Here is a 20,773-nt window from a genome sequence, read left to right as displayed (position 1 = left end):
CCTCCTCATAGCTGTAATTGCTTCCCTAACCAAAACTGCCACCCCTGCTCCTTTTTATCCCCCGCTCTATCTCATCTGAAAACCCTGTAACTAGGAATACTGAGCTGCCATTCCTGTACCTCTTTGAGCCATGTTTCTGTAATAGTTATGATATCATACTGTCACGTTTCTATCTGTGCCCTCAGCTTGTCTGCTCTATTTACCATACTCTTTGCATTGAAGTATATACCTTTGAACACTGCCAAACTCAATGATTGATTTTCTGCCTTCCATTACCATTTCTGATTTTTCCCCATCTGATTCTACCCTCAGGTACCCATACCCCTGCCAAACAAGTTTAAATCCTCCCCAACAGCACTAGCAAACCTCTCGGCAAGGATATTGGTCCTGGCCCCAATGAGATGCAAACCATCCAACTTGTATAGGTCCCACCGTTCCCCCCAGAACTGGTCCCAATGCCCCAAGAATCTGAATCCCGCTCTCCTATGCTCACTAGCATGTGGCACTGGCAGTAATCCGGAGATTACTACCTCTGAGGTTTTTACTACCTCTTCTTTTTAATGACTCACCTAGTTCCCTAAAATCTGCTTTCAGGACCTCATCGTCCTTTCTATCTAGGTACCAGTGTGAACCACGACCTCTGGATGTTCACCCTCCCACTTAAGAACGTCCTGCAGCCGCTCAGTGACATCCTTGACCCTGGCACCAGGGAGGCAACATACCATCCTGGAGTCATGTCTATAGTCACCGAAACACCCATCTGTTCCCCTATCAAATCCCCTACCTCTGTTCCTCTTCCACTCTTCTTCCTTTCCACCCATGCAACTGAGCCACGCATGGTCCCCGAACTTGGTTGTTACTGCACTTCTCTGAGCAACCATCGTCCTCACCAGTATCCAAAGTAGAAAACTGGATCTAGAGCAAGAAAGACTCAGAGGACTTCTGCACTACTGCCTGGTCCCCCTAGTCTTTCTGGTAGTCACCCATTCTGTGCCTGCATAGTCCTAACCTGTGGTGTGACTGCCTCCCTTAAAAAGCTATCCACATAGTCCTCAGCATCATAGATGCACCACAGTGACTCTAGCCACCGGTTAAGTTCCGAAACCCGGAGCTCGAGTTTCTGCAGCTGGTGACACTTTCTGCACATGTGCTCATTCAGGCAACATGAAGTGTCCATGACTCCCCACATGCCACAGGATGGGCATTACACATGGCCGAGCTCCCGTGCCATACCATAAGCTTAATCTTGAACTATTTATCATAAACTGGAGGCTAGAAAGTAAAGTAGACTTATTCACCAAACAGTTCCTTCTTCTGTACCTATAAGTTAGTTACTTAAGGGTTATGTAAAACTTTTATGTTTTGCTATAATCCAGCTACTTACACTATTATGTGTTAAGTAATTGCTTCTCAATTAATTAATTTTAAGTAATAAACCCTACACTCCCAGCAAGCTTTACTACTGCAACAACAAAAACCTACTTGAGTCTTGCAAAAAAAGGAGACATGTCGAAGCTTTTCATCTTACACTCATCAGGACACTTCACAAGAATACCAATATAAGGAGGAAACAACAATTTATACTGTATGTGAAGAGAGTTCTGATTGGTTGGCAAATGGACTCTGATTGGTAGAGATGTTGCCATGGAGAATGCACCAGTGATAGTGACTGACCTTAATACTATTAAAACCTTACAGTTATCAATAACTTGTACCAGTTCTTAAAAGATAAATGAGCAAAACGAGCAAAATACACACCAATCAATCACTCACCTGGTTCCCTGTGACGTCACACATAATTTTTTCCGAATCTGGCTGGTCCACAGACTGAACCCCACCAGCAGCAAGCCTCCAGGTCTGCTGGAAGTCTCACCCTTTCCAGGGCTATTTAAAGCCTCTGGGTCCACTGTATTCTTATAAATAGGGACATAGGGCACAAAAGCACAGAAGTTATGATAAACCCAGATAAAACATTTCAACTGGAGTATTGTGTCCAATTCTGGACAACTCACTTTACATCAATGACCATCCCTCCATCATAAGGTCAGGAGTGGTGATGCTTGCTAATGATTGCACAATATTCAGTATCATTCACAACTCTTCAGATACTGAAGCAGCTCGTGTTCATATGTGGACAAAATTCAGGGTTGGGCATATGAGTAGCAATGAACATCCATGCCACAAAATTGCCAGGCAATGACCATCACCAACAAGAAAACCATCTCCCCATGATATTCAATGGCATTTTCATCACTGAATCCCCCACCATCATCATCCTGGGGATCACCTTTGACCAGAAACATAACTGCACCAGCCAGATAAATACTGTATATACAACAGCATGGCAGAGGAGGAATTTTCTGCAGCAAGTAACTTACCTCCTGACTGCCCAAAGCCTGTCCACCATCTACAAAGCCCAAGTCAGGAGTGTGATGCCATACTTGCTACTTGCCTGGATGCAGCTCTAACAACACTCAAGAAGCTCATAATCATCCAGGGCAAAGCAGCCTACTTGATTGGCAGCCCACCGCTACCTTAAGCATTCCCACCCTCCACCACTGACACACCATATTTGCAGTGTGTACCATTTACAAATTGCACTGCAGCAACTTGCCAAGCCACTTTTGGCAGCATGTTCCTTCAACAAGGGCAGCAGCCTGATGGGAACACCTCCACCTGCAAGTTCCCCACCAAGCCACACAACATCCTGACATGGAACTATATCGCCGTTCCTTCACTGTCATTATCAAAAGCCTGGAACTCCCTCCTTAACAGCACTGTCGGTATACCTACACCACATGGACTGCAGCGATTCAAGAAGGTGGCTCACCACTACCTTCTCAAAGGCAATTAGGGATGGGCAATAAATGCTGTTGATGTGCACATGCCATGAACATTTTTTTTGAAAATCTGATCATTATCACATCACTTTTTGCAGGACCTTGCGATGTGCACATTCACTACCATGTTGCCTACGTTACAACAGTGGCCATACTTCAATTAAATACTTAATTGTCTGTCAAGTGCATTGGGATATCTTAAGATTATGTGTGGCAAAGAGATCTGTTAAGCATTTTTGCAAATGAATTGCAAAACCAATACAATTCACACCCCAGGGAGCAACACACACATTACTCAGGGCACTCGCCACGTGCCTGTCGGCGACAATGCGCGTGCGCAGAAACCTGGGTAGGGCGGGGATGCGCAGGCGCAGAAAGGGGTGGGTGGGTGGGTGGGAGAGGCCCACCCGGGTCCGCGAACCTCCACCGCCCTCAGCGCGCGCGCGTGCAATCACGCACACACGCAGCACTCCGATCGTGCCCGCGCGCCGCCCGCCCCGCTCCTCTCTTGCCCTCAGCGCGCGCACGCATGTTGCGCGAGGGGGCGTGGTCTGAGGCCGGGCTCGAGCACGCTGAGACGGCGCCGCTGCTGCTGCTGCTGCAAGATGGCCGCTCAGGACGAGCTGAGTAAGTTTACAGTGAGAGTTAATGGAGGAGGAGGGAGGGGGAATGAAGGAGCTTTTAACTTTAAAAAAAAACAACCTCATGCACATCCTGACACTACCTTACACGGAGGGCGAAAGATTATTAGAGTGGCTGGGGGCAGTTTACACCCTTATTTAATTTTTTAAAAGTGTCTCTTACCTCTCTATTAGTCAACCTGAGGGGATTTCTTTTTACTTAAGTTTAATTTTTAATATAAAACTTCACTTTTTAAAAGGTTCTAGGGTCTATCTAATATGACACCTATTGGCGTAGAGAATGTGTGGGCCCAGCCCCTAGCTGCCACAGTCCAGCTGTTCCTGTGTAGCACACTTCCCAGCCCAGCCCAGCACCACTCACAGGGATTTAATTTACTGTGGATAACTTCCATCCCTATATGTGTTTTTATTTTGTTGTTGGTAATTTCCAAGGCAAGTTGCAAATTGTGAGATTGCAGGCCTGTACTTAGAGATGCTTTTTTAACTGGTGGGAGGTTTGGTGTGAAACCAAAAGTGAAAATCTAAAGTAGGACTTCTGTACAGAAACCACCGTATAAACTATTTATAAATTATTTGCATCTGTTTTAACTTGTTAGCTTGTCATCTTGGTCTTAATGCAGATTTGTATACCTCACATGTTATTCCCCTTAATGTTCATTTCACTCTTCTGTAAATTGAAACTAGGTATTTGAGGCCTTATGGTTAAAACTGAAACATTTAGACCCACTTAAGAAAGATTTGCTGCAAACCCACTGTATTCGTTTAAACCATCAGACCAAATCTCAAACTTGTATGTCCCACTTGATACAAGCTAGGTCCCTAAGCCATTCCTAGTTTGTAATAGATTAGCTGTTCTTGATATATATATATATATATATATACATATATATAATCAAGAGCCTTAAAATTGATTTCTGTGCCTATGAGGACATGAGGGAACGGGTGGGGGGCAATAGCTGGGGTTTTCCAGCCTTGACTGCTGTTTAATTGCTGGAATGACAGGACCAGGGTGGGCCTTTATCACCCTTTATCAAATGCTTGCTCTGTCTTCCACAATCCTCACTTGGGCAAGATTATAGAGGCTGCCAGCACCTGTGATCCTCAGTAAAGTTATAATCGAGTAGACGGAAGAGAATAGTGACATGATTTCTCTCTTGTTTAGAAAGTGTGTGAGGATGCACACAGGAGTTTGTGCCAGTTTTTAAAAATGTGAAATTGCGCTTTAGTCTAGATGGCATTTTACTTCAGTTTTTACCTGTTTTATTGGAGCAATTACATTGCGGAAGAAGTCATCGCAACCGCATGGGCACATATAAGGGGAGGCTTGATGTATACATGAGGGAGAAGGGACTAGAGGGATATGGGAGCAGAATGAGAAGTTAATTACAGTGGTTGGAGGCTTGTGTGGAGTATAAACACCCTTAGACAAGTTGGACTGAAGGGTCCGTTACTCCACAGTAAATTCAGTACAAAATGTGATCTATGGATTAAAATGTGATAAACCATGAGAATAAATCCTACACGTTTAACGCCATCACCTGATCAGCAAAATTAGATTTCTATCATTAATTCAGTTCTGGGCATCGATTTAAGTGTTTTGTGCAACGTCATGTTACTTTTTTGAAGTTTTATTAAATTTTGAGTCAATTAATGTGCTCACTTTGGCAGTCAGTGCTTACATGGCTAACACTGTCATTGCTTATTATGCGTTGGCATTCTTAATGAGCAGAAGCAAAATTAGTATTTTTAACACTGAGCAGCTACAAATTTTAAACCTTTGCAGCAAAGACTAAATTTAATTCATAAGTAGAGTACCTATCTACTACATCCTGTAAATTGAAATAGAGTTCTGAACACCCATCTTGAAAGTAGTGGAACATCGATGTGCTATTTCATTGCTGTGGAGAAAAGTGAGGAGTCGCTGCAGATTAATGTATTTTATCTTGTAGAAATAGTCCCATTTTTTTCATAAAGTTACCACTATCCGGTGCCTGCATCAAGGATTCTTGATACCAAGAATCAAATTCGTGTGAATATATTAGAATCAAATCTGACCCGGAGACAAGTGAACAAATTTAGGATAATCCTGGAAAATAGCCATGGATTAGCAGTCACCCTAATTTTTTTAATGTACACGGGAACTGAACCACTAATCTTACCTTTGGCTAAACTAATTAAATAAGTTTCAGAGTGTCAAAAACATGTAATGGATTGGGAAAGCAGAAGTCACTTGGATTTAAGACAATTTGTCGTTTACAGATAAACAAGACTCTTACAATGAAGTGATATTTAAGTTAAAACAGAAGGGAAATGTGATTGTCGAGTGGAACTGCTAGTTCTTCTGGTGAAATGGTGTAATGAACCAGTTTCCTTATCCTGAATTTCATATTTCAAATTTTGTTTATAGAATGAGTTTTGTTCTTCTATAAACTTGTAAATTTCATTTTGATGTGAATCCTAATTATAACTCATGGGTAACACCACTCCCCTCACCAGATAAACACATCAAGCGCTCATTCAGCTCATTTGTTGTTTGTGGGACTTTGCTGTGCATATTTTGCTGTGGCATTTTCCTACATAACAGCGAGATCCATAAGAGTGTGAATTGCTTTCAATCATCCCAGGGGAACAAATAGACTGTATTTCACAGTCAGCGGAGATGCAACGGCGCTCACTACTGACCTCAAAGAGAGCAGTCCACAAAGATCCAGCAATCTTTCTGGTGTGGATTTCCCCTTCCTCAACATCAGTTTGAATCTGGCACCAGGTCAAAGGGATCTCCATGCATCCAACAACATTGATGCCATCAAGCAGGATAAGCAGCCAATCACGTTCTCGCAGACAACAAACCAGAAAGTAAAAAAAAACACTGAATCTTTCACTTAATTAAACTTCTACAGACGGTGGAATAAATAGGTGGGACATACAAATGGAATTAAGCTAGAATCTGAAATATTGCAAACAAATTTTTCAATAAGTTTTTTCAAAAAGTGAATATTTTATCATGATGGAGAAATGTGATCTTCCACAAATAAATTTAGTTTTTCAGGGCCAGTGAGGCTGTTCAGCAATAATTATGAACTTAATACACTTATGAACCCAGTTATACTTCAATCAATGAGGTGTAACCTTTTTGAGGGTGTTTGCAGTGAGAATAAAAGCATAAAAATGGGAGTTCTCATTAGTTTAGCGATTTCTAATTGATTGCAGACTGGAGGAAGTTCAGCTTACCATCTGGAAAAGTGTAGATCACTGACAGCAGTTTCTGGATTTCTGCATATAATTGAGCACATGCAGACTGTCATTTTTAGAGGATTAATGATGGTGAACGTTGGCAGTTTTTTCGTCGTTACTACCATAGAGTTCGGGCCAGTGCAAGGGATACGAATGCCTTCGCTCTGTTTGTATATGTTGAAATGTAAAATAAAATGTTGATTTCAAGCGTGTCCGTTGAAAAAGACACGCTTTGTTTTGGAACTTGAGAGTGTTGCACCAAAGTGCTACGCCACTAAGCTAAAGTAATTGTGTATACCACACAATAGTGGGACAGTAGGAAACATCTATTCATGCACCAGGCATCATGAGCGTGGGGTAGGCTTGACTGATCAGCTTGTCTTCTGCTGTCCATCATTTTCATCTGTTCTTAAGTTGACTGTCCATTCTCAATAAAACTAGGGAGATAACTTGTTGATTTTGGAAACTTGATTTGCTTAAAACCTCTGGTACCCAAGCCTGCCAACTGCAGTTACAAATCCACGCACTCTGATCTTTTCTCCACCCTAAAGTAATTGCCTGCTCCAGCCAAGCCTTTTGCAAGCCCACAATAATCAGCAGCACTCTGGGATTCTCTTTGATCAGGGTTGTCGACTCTGGTTGGACGTAATTCTGGAGGTCACATCACATTACCTCATTCCTCAATCAGTCTTCCCCACCCCTGCCTTCAAAATTCTATAATTGGGAAAAGAATAGTTTCAAGTAAACTGACAAAACAGTATTTTTTAAATTCCCCTGTGATTTTTCTCCCCTCGGTTACCCTCAGCAGCGGCTGTGAGGTTAACCCTTTAATTCCTGGTGAACCCAAGCCAATCATGGAAGGTTGGCAACCATACTTTTGCTAAAATATAATCCAGACTTAAGAAATACAATTTGCAACCAGCCAGCCCAACCTGGTCACATCATACAAGCCCTAACTGTATTTATTTTTAACCTTTCAGCAACCTGACCAACACTATGGTATATAAATTAAAACGCTTTTGAGGCTTCCTATTGCATGTATTTATCACAAATTAACCTTTTGCTCTTCTGTAATTTTGTCAAGTATCATGTTTCTAATTTTGTTTATAAAATGGGATTTGTTTTTCTTTAAACTTTTAAATTTCATTTTCATGTGAATTCTCGTTAATTATAACCCATGGGTAACATTCCTCCACTCACCAGAAAAACACATCAAGTGCTCATTCATCTCATTTGCTGTTTGTAGGACCTTGCTGTGCATATTTTGCAATGGCATTTTCCTACATAAAAGCGAGATCCATGGAGTATGAATTGCTTTCAAACAATCTAATTTCCTGTCCATCCCAAGGAAGAAATTCCATGTAATTTAAACCAGCCTTAAAAAAAAACAGTTTGGACCCAATTCCATGTTACTACATAATATCTCCAGGTCAGATATGTTGTAATACCACTAGTTGTTTATAATCATTGTAGTTCCATTCATTTTCATGGAATGAAACAGCACAGGAGGCCATTCAGCCCATGTGCTTGTTCCAGCCCTTTTGTAGGGCTATCTGATTAATCCCACTCCTCTTTCACTATAGTCCTGTGAATCTATTCCCTCCAAGTATTTATCCAATTTATCTTATTTTGTTGTTGAACCTGCTTCCAACACCCTTTCAGGACATGGATTCCAGATCACAACTCACTGTGTAGGAAAAATTGTTTCCTCGGGTTCTTTTGTCAGTCGCCTTAGTCTTGTGTCCTTTGGGTATCCACCCTGAACCAAAATTCATAGCATTTATGTTCAGTTTTCAACCACTAATTTTTGCTATTTGAAATGGTGTGACAGTTGCAGTTAAAGGAATATCAGGTTTTTGGCCCTAGATATCCCTTGCAGATCACAGCAATTTTGTGACTATTCAGAGTGACCCATGATTCACTGATTCAGGATAGAGGAATAAGCAGGTGGAGAAGCTCTTGGAGAGTGGGGGTGGGGGGTGTTGGGGGTTTCAGCAAGTAGTCATAGTTCTTGTCAGAACCAACAACATAAGGAAGAGTAGAATTCAGCTTCTGTAATAAGAGCTGACCCTGCCCTGGCTGAAAGGTCAGAGGTGAGCCCGCCTCCACTGGCCCAGGAAGCCACAACTAGATTTTATTGTCTGAGGTTGTGGCTTCCACCTCCACGTGGGATGATGTCCCACCGTCTAGAGCTGCCGGCCAATCAGGTGATAAGCAGGCCTCCAGTCCCTGCGGCACCACTGGGAGCGGTGGTGGAACTGTAGTCCATCCCTCATGAGGAGCCATGGAGCAGTCCAGATCTAAAGGCAAGTAGGGTGGCTTCGCTGGGGCCAGTCAGGCTGGGGGAGTGGGGTAGGTGGGTGCATGGGGATAAGTGGGGGCAACAGTCACCAATGGAGAGGGCTCTCTGTTGGGCGCAGGATGCCAAAACAGGAGGGACTCAGCCTTCCAAAGTCCGTAGCCAGGCTGCCAGGGTTTACCTGGTCATTACGCCATATAAAATACCAATGGCCGCTGAAGGAGGCCCTTAAGGGGCTACTTTAGAGTCTCAATTGGCCCACAGTTTGATGGGCCACTTGATTCCATACCTCACTGCTGGTAAAATGCCAGCGAGGCAAGTAAATGAAGGCTGTTCTAATATGGGTTCTTTAGATATCTCGATGAAATCTTGAGATTTGTATATTTAAACATGAACTGTTTATTGTTAACCTTTAACTACTTACAGATCTCAGGTTACTGTCATGCATGGTGCTGTAACCTCCATGCAGGCTGGTTCAAGAGTGTTCTCTTTTGACTCATAATTGACTCAGTCTATTACCATGTGACTCAATACATCATACTGTGGGCAGTGCTATTCTCCAGCCCCACATTAACACTTGCTCTGCTGAGCACCTTTGCATTATAGTAACATGCAGGCACATACTACAACAGTAAAAACAGATGGACATGCCCCACCTCCCCTGCCAGGCCATTCATGGGTGCGCGTAAAACTCCAGGCAGAATCTCTGGAACCAGATGATAGATTTTAAGAAAATAAGTGGTAAATGTGAGCAATCTCAAGATTATTTTCAGTACCATATCGGAAGAACCAGGTGAGGGAGATAAATGTGTGGGCAGGGAACTTTAGGAGAAAAAGATTCAGATTTCAGGGGCATTGGGACCAGCCCTTGGCAGGAAAGAACTGCACCCGTGAGCTGTCCTGCATTTAAAGACAGCAGGGCAAGATAGTCAAAAAAAGAATCAGAAATGGGGCAAAGCAATAACAAAAATGAAAATTGCTAAACCGAGGCATTATTTAATACAGAATCTAAAGAACAAAATTGAGTCATTGATCTAACAGCATAAAAATTATTAGGCAATAGTAATAAATGAAGTGTGGCTGCAGCTGGGTCAAGGCTGGTAACAAAAAGTTTCTAAATATTATGTTCGAAGGACTAAAGGGTGGAGGGGGCAGAGGAAATTAATTCAAGACAATGATGGTATTGGAGTGTGAGAATGCAAGTAATGAAGTGGTTGAGTTGAGTAATAGCACCAGATCAATGACATGACTAGAGGCATAATGCAAACTGTGGATTAGTTGTATGGAAATCAGGGATGAAATTTGTAGACAAATTAGAGAGGCGTGGATAACCAAGGGCTGTAATTAAAGGAGGATTTAATTAGCCAAAAATATACTGGGATAGGAAAAATTATAGTGAAAGATTTTTTTTTGCCATGTGTTTAGGACTGTTTTCTCTTAAATTGGTATTCTGACAGGGAAGGAAAGGCGGAGTTAATCTGGTTTTGAGCAATCTAGCAGAGTAGTTTATAGCATTATAGTTTAACAAGGCAGTTGTTAGTTTTTTGTTTGGTTGAAGCAGGAGAGTGGGGTTATCTTAACTGGGTCATATGGAAAATACAGCCACCATCAAGCAGCTGAGGAGAATGGCCTGTTCCTGCACTGTAGTTCTATAATATGTCACCATTCCCATTGAGGCCAAATTGTGAACTTGCACCTTCTGGACCAGCTATGCCCTGCTGTCAGTGAAGGATCCATGAATGCCATCAGTGATGAAAATATGTGGTGAGTAAGAGAGCTCAGCTCTCCCTTGGCCAGAACAAAGACAGAATCTCTTATTCATGTGTTGGAATGGTGCTGTTGATGGGCTTTCTATTCTGCAAGGTTACCATGGATGGCATTTTTACCACTGAAGATGTTTTTGGTGGTGTTAAGGAGGCATCAAATATCTTCTAAATTCTGGCAAGTTTTTCCTAAGGGCTTTTGCCAGTTCAGGCATGGCGTGAATGCAGTATTTGTAAGTAGGTATGGCAGATTATTCGCTTTCTGTTTTCACTTTAGCCTTTTTTTGTAGTATTCAGATTTCATACTGTTCAGACACATCGAGTTGATGGGTTCTGTCTCTAAGCTTGCCCTGCATCGACTGGCTGGCAGAATGGCTGTCAATGTATCATGAAGTTAAGTACAGAAACCTGAAGTCTAACTGGCATAAATAGTCCTATAATATTGAAGCAACATGGTTAAAATAGCTCCCAAAACTACAAACCCATTTGTCATTTCAGTATTCTGGATATGTTGCAGAAATAAGCCCTTTAAAATGTTTAGATATCTAATATCAAATTATTTATGCAACCTTCCCTTTCCACTCCATAGCTGGACAGAAATGTCAACTTTTCTTCATTGCCCACACAGCAGAAAACCTCATTTTAAATTTTAAAAAATTCCTTGCGTCAATATTTGTATTCCTGAATTTAATCTCTAGGATGTTGCAAGCAAATAGGCAGCTTGCTGATTGTGAATTAACAATGATTCCTAAGATGGCTGCTGTGCCTCTGAGGGAGACAGAAAGTGAGGAAATGTTCTCCTTTTCCAGCAGGCTAAACTGAAAGCATAAAGCGAATATTCTCGTTACCTACTCATTAATGCTACATGTCCTCCCCCCTCACCCTGATCCCCGACATGAGTTGAGAAGTCTTCACATCCAGATTTTCTTTAGCTAATGCACGTACCCACAATCTGATGGAGGAAATTGCCTTGTTTTTTTCAGCTATAAATGATTGTTAGGTTTTCCTCACAGACGAATCAGTGGATCCTCACTTAACTCCCAAAGAGATTGGTTACAGTCTGTGTCAGAGGAGACATTCACTAAGCCCCTAATAGATCCATCATACATGTTCATACTTATTGCCTGGTTGGTCTGGATTCTATATGTTCTGCAGGGTCTACTTGGGAGTTGATCCTCAATGTTTCCCAGTAGTGATCTTGATTGACTATGGGGCATTATTGTACCTCCCGCCAAACCCCTATCCAACATCTAAAGTGTTATTTGGAAGGCGCTGGTTATGATTACTGCTTGATTATCTGCTCCTATCACTGCTTGTTTGTCCCTACAACCACCCCCCACCCCCCAAACTTCTCTCCCCCAACCTGAAACCAGCTTATATTTCACCCCTCTCCTAATATTACTCAGTTCTGTTGAAGGGTCATGAGGACTCAAAATGTCAACTCTTTTCTTCTCCACCGATGCTGCCAGACCTGCTGAGCTTTTCCAGGTAATTCTGTTTTTGTACTGGTTATGAAGTGTTTGTGATGCTTAAGTTTGACCAGCTTCATTAAGTGTTCTGTGCCCTCTTGAAGTTCTGTACACACCCCTGATAATTGGTTCAGTTTTCCAGGTTAAAGTATACACAGTAGAGACATTCCAAGGTAGGTATCCTGTTCTCCAGTTAGGGAATGGAAGTAGTCAACCTACAGGCATACAAACAATGATGGACAAGACCCTCTGGCTCATCCAACTTGTTCCAGAACTTGTAAAGAAGATAGTAGTTTACATAAGGAATAGTTCACATGAGGATATCCTTTCATAATATTCATTGGACAAGATTCTCACATAAACTGAGTTCCCAAATTCTAGCTGTAATCAAGGTAACTATGTTGTTGGTCTGGCGACCTTCCCTTTAATTGGTCACAATTGCAGCAGGCTGTTGCCCAGCATACCTGACTGTGGATTTTTAGGCTCTCTACAGAGGTATAAAACCAAACGCTCAAATCTCTTTTTGGGCAGTTGAAAGTACTATTTGCAATACCATTGATAAAATCTTAAAGAGTTTAACGAGTGTAACACGGATCAGTAATTCTGAACTGCACGGGACTGGTGATCCTGCAGACCTCATCTCATCCTCCGACCCCAACCTCACTGAGCTCTCAAGAACTGCCATCTCTGTCAACCAATATCACTGTAACAGAATTGTTTATCTTTTACCTCATTTCCTATTTATGGGTTTTTACTATTTGCAAATTGACTGCCACTTTGCCTAACAGTAACCGCACTCAAAACTAATTGGTTAATGAATTGTTTTGGGACATTCTGAGAACATGATGAGCTTTATAAATATTAAATCTTATTTTCTTGAACAATAGTTTCTATAAATCAAGTTTTGGAAGGATTGTTCCATTCTTTAAGTTTGAAGGGAGGTTTTTTAGTAAAGGTCCTGAGCTTAAAACATCTTTGAGCTGAAAATTGTAACAAGATTTAAGCGCAGTTGCAGGGAGATTTGGTAAAGAAGATAGAAAATTAGTTTAATTTTCATAAGTTGTATTTTTCTTGCCCACTACCCCTTAAAGACTAAAGAGATCAGACAGTCTGCGCAATTGATATTCTAGGTAAACAGCTGTTCTCTTCAACTGCCCTCCTCCGCATGGCACTTGCACAGATTTATTTATGTAACTAGACTGTCCTGCATGAGGGAAGCAAATTTATTTCTCTGCCAGGAGTGAATAAGGAAACATTATTTTCCCCTCTCCCAGAAGAATATATTTTATATTACATGGTATAACATGATGCTTATAAAGCAGTATATTAATAGACTTAATGTGATCAACACTGGATAGGATTCACTGGTAACATATTAAAATTTGTACAGCATGCACAGACAGCACAATCCAAATACTTCACTCTGCTTTATTGCTGATTAATTCTGATTGGCAGTCTGAAACTTACTGGCACTTTCCAATCTGCAACATCATCCGAGCAAAAACAGTGAATGTCCAGTTTACCATTGAACCAGTTTACTGAAAAAAGAAATAGGAATTGCAGTCTTCATGGGACCAGTTTTATCTTGGTCACAGAATAATACATTATTCACGAAATGTAATTGAAGCTGGCGCCACCTGACTTAATGTGGGAGATCCGCAAATAAACATAATAACTGTAACCTGTCCTGTCTGGAACTCCAAAGTCCGGAAACACTAGTTGCCTGAAATTTTTTTTCAGCAGCCCCCACACAATTCTCAGGCTTGCCACTCGCTACAACAGCCCAGGAGCCATGACTAGATCAGTGCCAACAAACAGCAAGGGGCGGATGGTGATCCCAAAGCGCCTTTTATACTTTTCTGAAGAAAATATTATTTTTTCCAATATTACTGTGGGATACTGTGAAGCAGGCTTGTGGGGGCTGTGTGTATGTTTGCGTGTGACTGATTTAATTAAACTGAAGACAGTCAGACTGCAAGGTTTAAATCATCAAAGAGTTAGGTGTAAAAGCAGGCATTTTGAAGTGGAAATGAACAAGCTAAGATGGGATACAAGTAAATGCAACATGAATAAGAATTTACATTAGGAGATAAATGAGTTGAATTTTTAGCTGTTGAATTTCAAAGAGAGAAAAAAGGAAGATCATAAATGAATAAAGCAAAGTTATTAAGTTTTGGCTTATGTTTCTTGAAAGTAGTGGCCATGAAGACAGCATGAAAGGTTTTTATATTCTGGGAAAGGTAACTTCCAAAGAAAGTTAAGAACAATGGGTTTAAAGATGAAAGAGGAAAAAACATATTTAAGAAAGGACTAAACATTGTGTGGGGTGTGGCCATGTTCGATCTTGAAGAGTGCTGTGCAAAGATAGACCTGTGAAGGAAGCAGCCTCTAGCCACCCCAGAGAAGTGTCTGGTTGTTCCAGAAAGCAAGATTTTGTTACAAGCCTTGGATTTCCATTTTCAAGTGAGAAAGAGAAAGAAGCCCTGTGAGATACCTCCCCTATAGCAACAGTGGGCGCCTTGCAGTAATATTACTGGATGTTTTATAGATTAAGAATCTATAAGGACTGTTGCCTGGAAAGGAGTGTTTATTTGAGAGCCTGGCTAAGTAGAAATCTTTTAGGAAATGTTGTAAAGACTAAATTTAACTGTGTAACTGTAATCTTGTGTGTTTAAGTTTTCTTTTCTTACATTGATAAATGTTTGAATTTAATATTTAAAATCTCCAAAAGTGGTAGTGGAACCTTTACTTCTAACTTCAGTACACGTACCTTCTCATAATAAAAATGCAAGTTGCAAATCGTTGTGATAGCTTGACCAAGTTTCCCGTTGGGATTTGGTCAGTCTGGCAATTACCGCCTGCCATATCATAACACTTTGAAAACAGTTCTAACGGTGCGTGCCAAGTGGACCCAGGATGTTTGTGCGCTGACTTAGCGCAGGCAAAGGCAGCCAGGTGCACCTCTGCTTAGGCAGTCCCTTGGGATTGAGAATGACTAGCTTCCACTCTGGTTCGAAGGGTCCAGAGGTGGCTGATAAGTCCAGTGCGCAATATGCAGACTCTGCCACATGCGGGGCAGATGGTGCTTGCTGTTAGAGTTGTCTATGAAGGTCCAGACATTTTTGACGAGTGTAAGATACCTGTGCATGGTTTTCTTTTAACATGGGGCAGTCGTAGCATGCGAACCACCACACAGTCTTGGCAAAGCGGGGCCTTGGTCCAATGGCAAGGGGGTCCTGAGGCAATTAGAGGCCAGGCTTTGCTGTGCAACATTAACAGGGTCTGTGCATGATAATAGTCATGTGTAACTTAGTACCTGACAGATGTGCCTGGAGTGTGGGCAAAACTGGGATGCCAGGCAGCTGAGCTGGAAAGGTGCCTGGCAGTTTCAAACTTTGCTGTGTTCCTGCTCCTTACCCCAGGCTGGCCATTCTGCTTTGCAGGTACTGGCTGCTAGACCAAAAGGCTGGGGAGGGGTGCGGTGTGGGGTAGTGGAGAGAGGGGCTGATTATTCTGGGTGTGTGTGTGTGTGTGTGTGTGTGTGTCTGGGAAGCACTGGTGTAGAGGGTGCAGATTAAATAAGAATTTGAGATAACTGCAAGTGTCATCATCAGTATACTATGAATTCATTGGGATTTACAAGCCTTACAAAACATTTATAAAGGAATGTATTGCTTAACTGTCATTTATGCTCAATTTTATTCTGGATGCCTGTGCATTAGTGAATTAGCCCATATTTTCAAATGAATGGATTTGAAAACACGCAGTTACAGGTCTTAACACTAGTTTTGGCACATTTTATGCTTCAGGTACATATTTATACCCTGTTCACAAACTTGTGATTAGGCATTCTAACGTTATTTTATAATCCACAGAATACAAAAATCCAGAAATGTCTTTGCCCCAACATTCTGGACCGCAGAGGTTGCAGTGTGTTGTATGTAAATTAGGGTAATCTCAAAATGGAGTCTAATTACCGTTTGTCTGTGTTAAAGCCCCTGTAATCCTAGGATCGAACTTCAATCAAATTATAGATTCTTTGAAGGACAAAGGGTTTTTCATGATAATGAAAATGGGTCTCAACCAATTAACAGACTCCTATTTGGGGATCATTGACACCATCTATCTCTTAAAATTACAGACTGTCTGCAGTCTATTTGTAGACAGCAGTCTAGAACCATTGGCCTAAATCTCATGTTCAGCCTGGTTCTACCTGAAGGATTATGTCATATTTTGAGTTCTTTTCCAAGATTTGCAATTTAGGCAAATGGTTGCGGCAGAACCATAGGTCTGCACATGACTGATATCATGAATGGTCAGGAAAACATCCCGATGACCTCCAAATAATGTAAACCTTTGTTTAAAAATAACAACTTGGAATACACAACTCTTAATATGCAGTACATCTAATTAATGGCATACTTAAAATTTGTTATGTACAACGCACTGAGTTTTGTTTCATGCATTTTAGATCAACTTGAACGAGTTTTTATGCGCCTTGGTCTTGCTGAAACAGATGAACAGTTGCAAAGTATTATCTCAAAGTTTCTTCCTCCTGTTCTGCTGAAGCTGTCAAGTGTTCAGGAAGGAGTTCGTAAAAAAGTAAGTTTATATTGCATTCCTCTTTTGTTATAAGCTACGGTCTAGATTTTTATGTCTAAAGACTGTTACACATCTGTGCATTATTAAGGTTAAGAAAGAAAGAAAATGGGTTTGATTTTTCAGTTTTATTGCTGGCGAATAGAGCTGGAGCAGGGGATCAGGCTGTGGACAGACGTGCAGATGAGGACGAGGATTTTCAATTTGAAGCCTTAAAGAATCGAGAATTAAGGGAGGCTGACCGAGAAAGAAGTTTGGGATAGAATGCCAAAAGTGACATTGTGTGGTGGGATATAGCAGATGAACTCAAGCCCTCGGAATGACAAAGTCACAGAGGAGAAAGCCAGTGATGGTGTGTGGTAGGACTGGGAGTTGGCACAGTTGGCCATGGGCAAATGGACAGTTATAATGGTAGCTAGGACATAGGACTTGAAGACCCACACAGGCAATTGGTCTGGGGATACCAATACAAATCACAGGAACAGCAATTCCAAATCATATACATGGAGTACCAAGGGGACTAGGTGGAGATGATCTATTCAATTGGGTTCAAAGTTGAAGGATGTAACTGCTATATGAATTCTGAGAATGTTAATTCATACGTTTGTCCAATGACCAAGACTGCAAGACATTTTCAATACCATAAATGGTCTCAGATTCATTTAAGATGGAAGATTTTGGCCATACTCAGGCTATTGCAAAGACAAATGTAACAGCTTTTAGGAAAAACATTTTTTCTAAAATTATCATTGACTTTAGAGAAGCTAATCTCTCATTAATGAAATACTGATTGATTATAAATGACATTTAGCCTCACTCCCTGGAAAGGAACCACATAACCATCACACAAAGATGTTCCTTTTTAGATTTGCTTGTACCCAGGCATGTTTTCAGTCTGAAGTCTTTCTCCCAACTAATTAATTTTACTTAAACAAGAAGGAAGATGCAACATTGGAATAAGGACATCAATGACATGGGCAGCATTTATTGCCCAGTCCTTGTTGCCCTGAGGTGGGGTAGGGTTTCTTCTTGAACTGCCTCAGTCCGACGGGTGATGGGGTTACTCTTTGTTACGGTGTTTCATGTAAGTGCGTAGGCCACTTCAGAGAACAGTTCAGACTAACCACGCTGGTATGGGACTGGAGTTGGATATTGGCCAGATCATATGAAAATGGCTGGTGCCCTTCTCTAAGGCCGTTATTGAACCTGTTGGGTTTTTATGACAATGCAATAGCTTCATGGTCACTTCTGCTTCTGATACCAATTTATTATTTCCAGATATTTTTGACTGAGTTCAAATTCTCAAACGGCCATGATGGAATTTGACTTCACGATCTCAGGATTATTAATCCAGGTCTCTGGATTGCTAGTCTAGTAACATAACAACCATGTTACCGATTGGCTTTGTAGCTTGATTCACAGTTATTATACATTTGATGACCATCCTTTACTTAACGTTTGAATCCTGTTACCACTATGCAGGTTTAAATTCAGTTGATGCAAAAAAAGCAAGAGCCATGGTTTTATTTGTTCACGGGATGTGGGCATCACTGGCTAGGCCAGCATTTATCGCTCATCCCTAATTGCCCTTGTTCAGAGGGTATTTAAGAGTCAACCACATTGCTGTGGATCTGGAGCCACATGTAGGCCGGCAGGTAAAGACGGCAGATTTCCTTCCCTAAGGGTAATTTGTGAGCCAGATGGGTTTTTACAACAATCGGCAATGGTTTCATGGTCATCATTAGACTTTTTATTGAATTCAAATTCCACCATCTGCCGTGGTGGGATTTGAAACTGCGTTATTACTGGCGTTACCCTGGGTCTCTGGAATACTAGTCTGGTGACAATACCACTTTGCCACCGCCTCCCCATTGATCAGTTCATAGATGTTTGAGACAATAATGACACCAGGCCAACGGATGATGGTATTGCTGGAAAAAAGTATGATTTGCACTGTCAATCGTGTATAGAGCAAAGGTTCTATGTAAGTGCAAGTTATTGTTACAGTGAAGTAAGCAGCTGTTCCTGTGTTCAAATTCAGGTCATGGAACTGCTAGTTCATCTGAACAAGCGCATTAAGAGTCGACCTAAAATCCAGTTACCGGTGGAAACTCTGCTGGTTCAATATCAGGATCCTGCTGCTGTTTCCTTTGTCACAGTATGTACCTATCTGATTTACCTTTTGTAGATTTTTTTTTTGGATTTATTGTTTCCAACAACTTAAGGAACTAAAATGACCTGAACTGGCGGTTGGATGGGTGGTGGGAAGTGGGTCCGTTATGTGAACATGCCGTGGTTTAACCTCATGCATCTCGCATGGGTGTTGTTCACGGCACATGATTTTTATTCACCAATTTGGGGACATAAATGGAGGGACCAGTGACTTTAGTCCAGACCTATATTGTGGGGTCAGTGGCGAACCAACATGGCTGTTCAAAGGAATTAGAGAAAGCTTCTCCAGGATTGTGATGTGTAATTAAAAATTTAAATCGTCATTAAACAGGCTTAGGAGTCTTTTTTATTATTGCCGTTCAGAATTCACAATATCTGAACCCAATCAGCATTCATTTTGGGAGATCGTTCCAGATTTACACTACCCTTTTGTGTGATGAAGTGCTTCTTTGAACAGCCTAGTTCAAATTTTAAGGTTGTATGCCTTTGGCCCGGACTCTCCCATCAGAGTCACTCTGTAGCTGCTGTGGATGTTGCTTGTGAATAGGATCGGGCTGAGCTGGTATGCCCCCCGCAGTCACGTAGCTTGCAAACACTTACTGTCTTGGGCTCAGAAGTGAAGAATAGCCACTAGGAATGTGGTACCAGGGGACTTCTGGTGCCAATGGGACTATGCCCAGATAAAAATCAGTACCTGTAGTGGCAGCCAATAAATGCTAGCCTTGCAAATGATGCTCTCACCCTGTGAATTAATTTTAAAAAAGGAAAGAAAATCAGAGATGTGGTAGGGGGAGAATTAACATTGCACCAGGAATGTTCTTTTGGGATTAGGTTTAATGCCAATGATGTACTGGGTGTGGGAACACTTGATACTGACCTTGTATACCAAACGAGAAGAATGTTCATTTTCTTGACATTGGATCTTTTTGAAAGTGAGTTTACTTGAATTTATTTGGAAAAGGACAAATGCTCTGTTCTACTCATTCTTACCTGACAGTGTTGATTTTACATCAGTGAGGTTGCCATGATATTTATTCATTAAAACAGAGTTTGGGGAACCTCTGATCTTGCCGACCAAGAGGAGTTATCAAAATGAAATCTCTCATCTTATAAAATGCACGTCTTTAACAAACTTTTTTTTTTACATCCCAGAATTTTACTATAATATATATCAAGATGGGGTACCCCCGTTTATCTGTGGAGAAACAATGTGAATTAGCACCTTCCTTGGTTACTGCAATGGAAAGCAAGCCTCAGCCACAACAAGACAGGTACAGTATTCGTTATTGCAGCATGGTGCAGTACTGCAATACTGATGGAAACCTGACGTCAGAAAAAGCCCTTGTTAGCAAAATGTTGATGTTTGTATTGTAAAAATGCTAATTCAGTGGCTTTGAAGAAGGCACATTATTTTACTCAAATTCCTTGAAACTGCTAAAATATGTTAAAGTAATTAAAAGGATAAGAAAGCACTGCCTAAAATGTTTCTAATTTCCTTGGATTAGGGTGTTGACTAGCCATGTATAAATAACCAATCTGCAGTTCAGAAATCCCCGCTTAACGTCGACTCACTGAACGTTGTTTCACTTTAGCATCGTTGATAAAGTAGTGTCAATATATCTGTTTAACTTTGCCAGTTTCACTTTAATGTCATTTGCCACAGACTTCCTCTTCTATGGTCTGTCTGCTCTGATGACTTTTCCCGCGGTGTTTCCACCTTTGCCCTCAGTCCTTCTTCCTCCTGCTCCTACCCTTC

At 41.3% G+C, this 20,773-nt stretch overlaps 1 protein-coding gene across 1 annotated transcript in view; it reads left to right on the top strand.

Moving 5' to 3' along the window:
• The first annotated feature begins 3,397 nt into the window (after positions 1 to 3,397).
• Positions 3,398 to 20,773, top strand: part of ecpas (Ecm29 proteasome adaptor and scaffold) — a 108,052-nt gene continuing 90,676 nt past the window's right edge. The window contains exons 1-4 of the mRNA XM_078571174.1: positions 3,398 to 3,467; positions 16,718 to 16,848; positions 18,887 to 19,003; positions 20,170 to 20,288. Of these exons, the coding sequence (XP_078427300.1) occupies positions 3,446 to 3,467; positions 16,718 to 16,848; positions 18,887 to 19,003; positions 20,170 to 20,288 (389 nt within the window). The 5' untranslated portion in view covers positions 3,398 to 3,445. The remainder of the gene's footprint in view (positions 3,468 to 16,717; positions 16,849 to 18,886; positions 19,004 to 20,169; positions 20,289 to 20,773) is intronic.

Source organism: Cetorhinus maximus, chromosome 2 (assembly GCF_964194155.1).
Source record: "Cetorhinus maximus chromosome 2, sCetMax3.hap1.1, whole genome shotgun sequence".
Lineage (NCBI taxonomy): Eukaryota > Metazoa > Chordata > Chondrichthyes > Lamniformes > Cetorhinidae > Cetorhinus > Cetorhinus maximus.
This window is presented reverse-complemented; position numbering and strand designations above follow the sequence as displayed.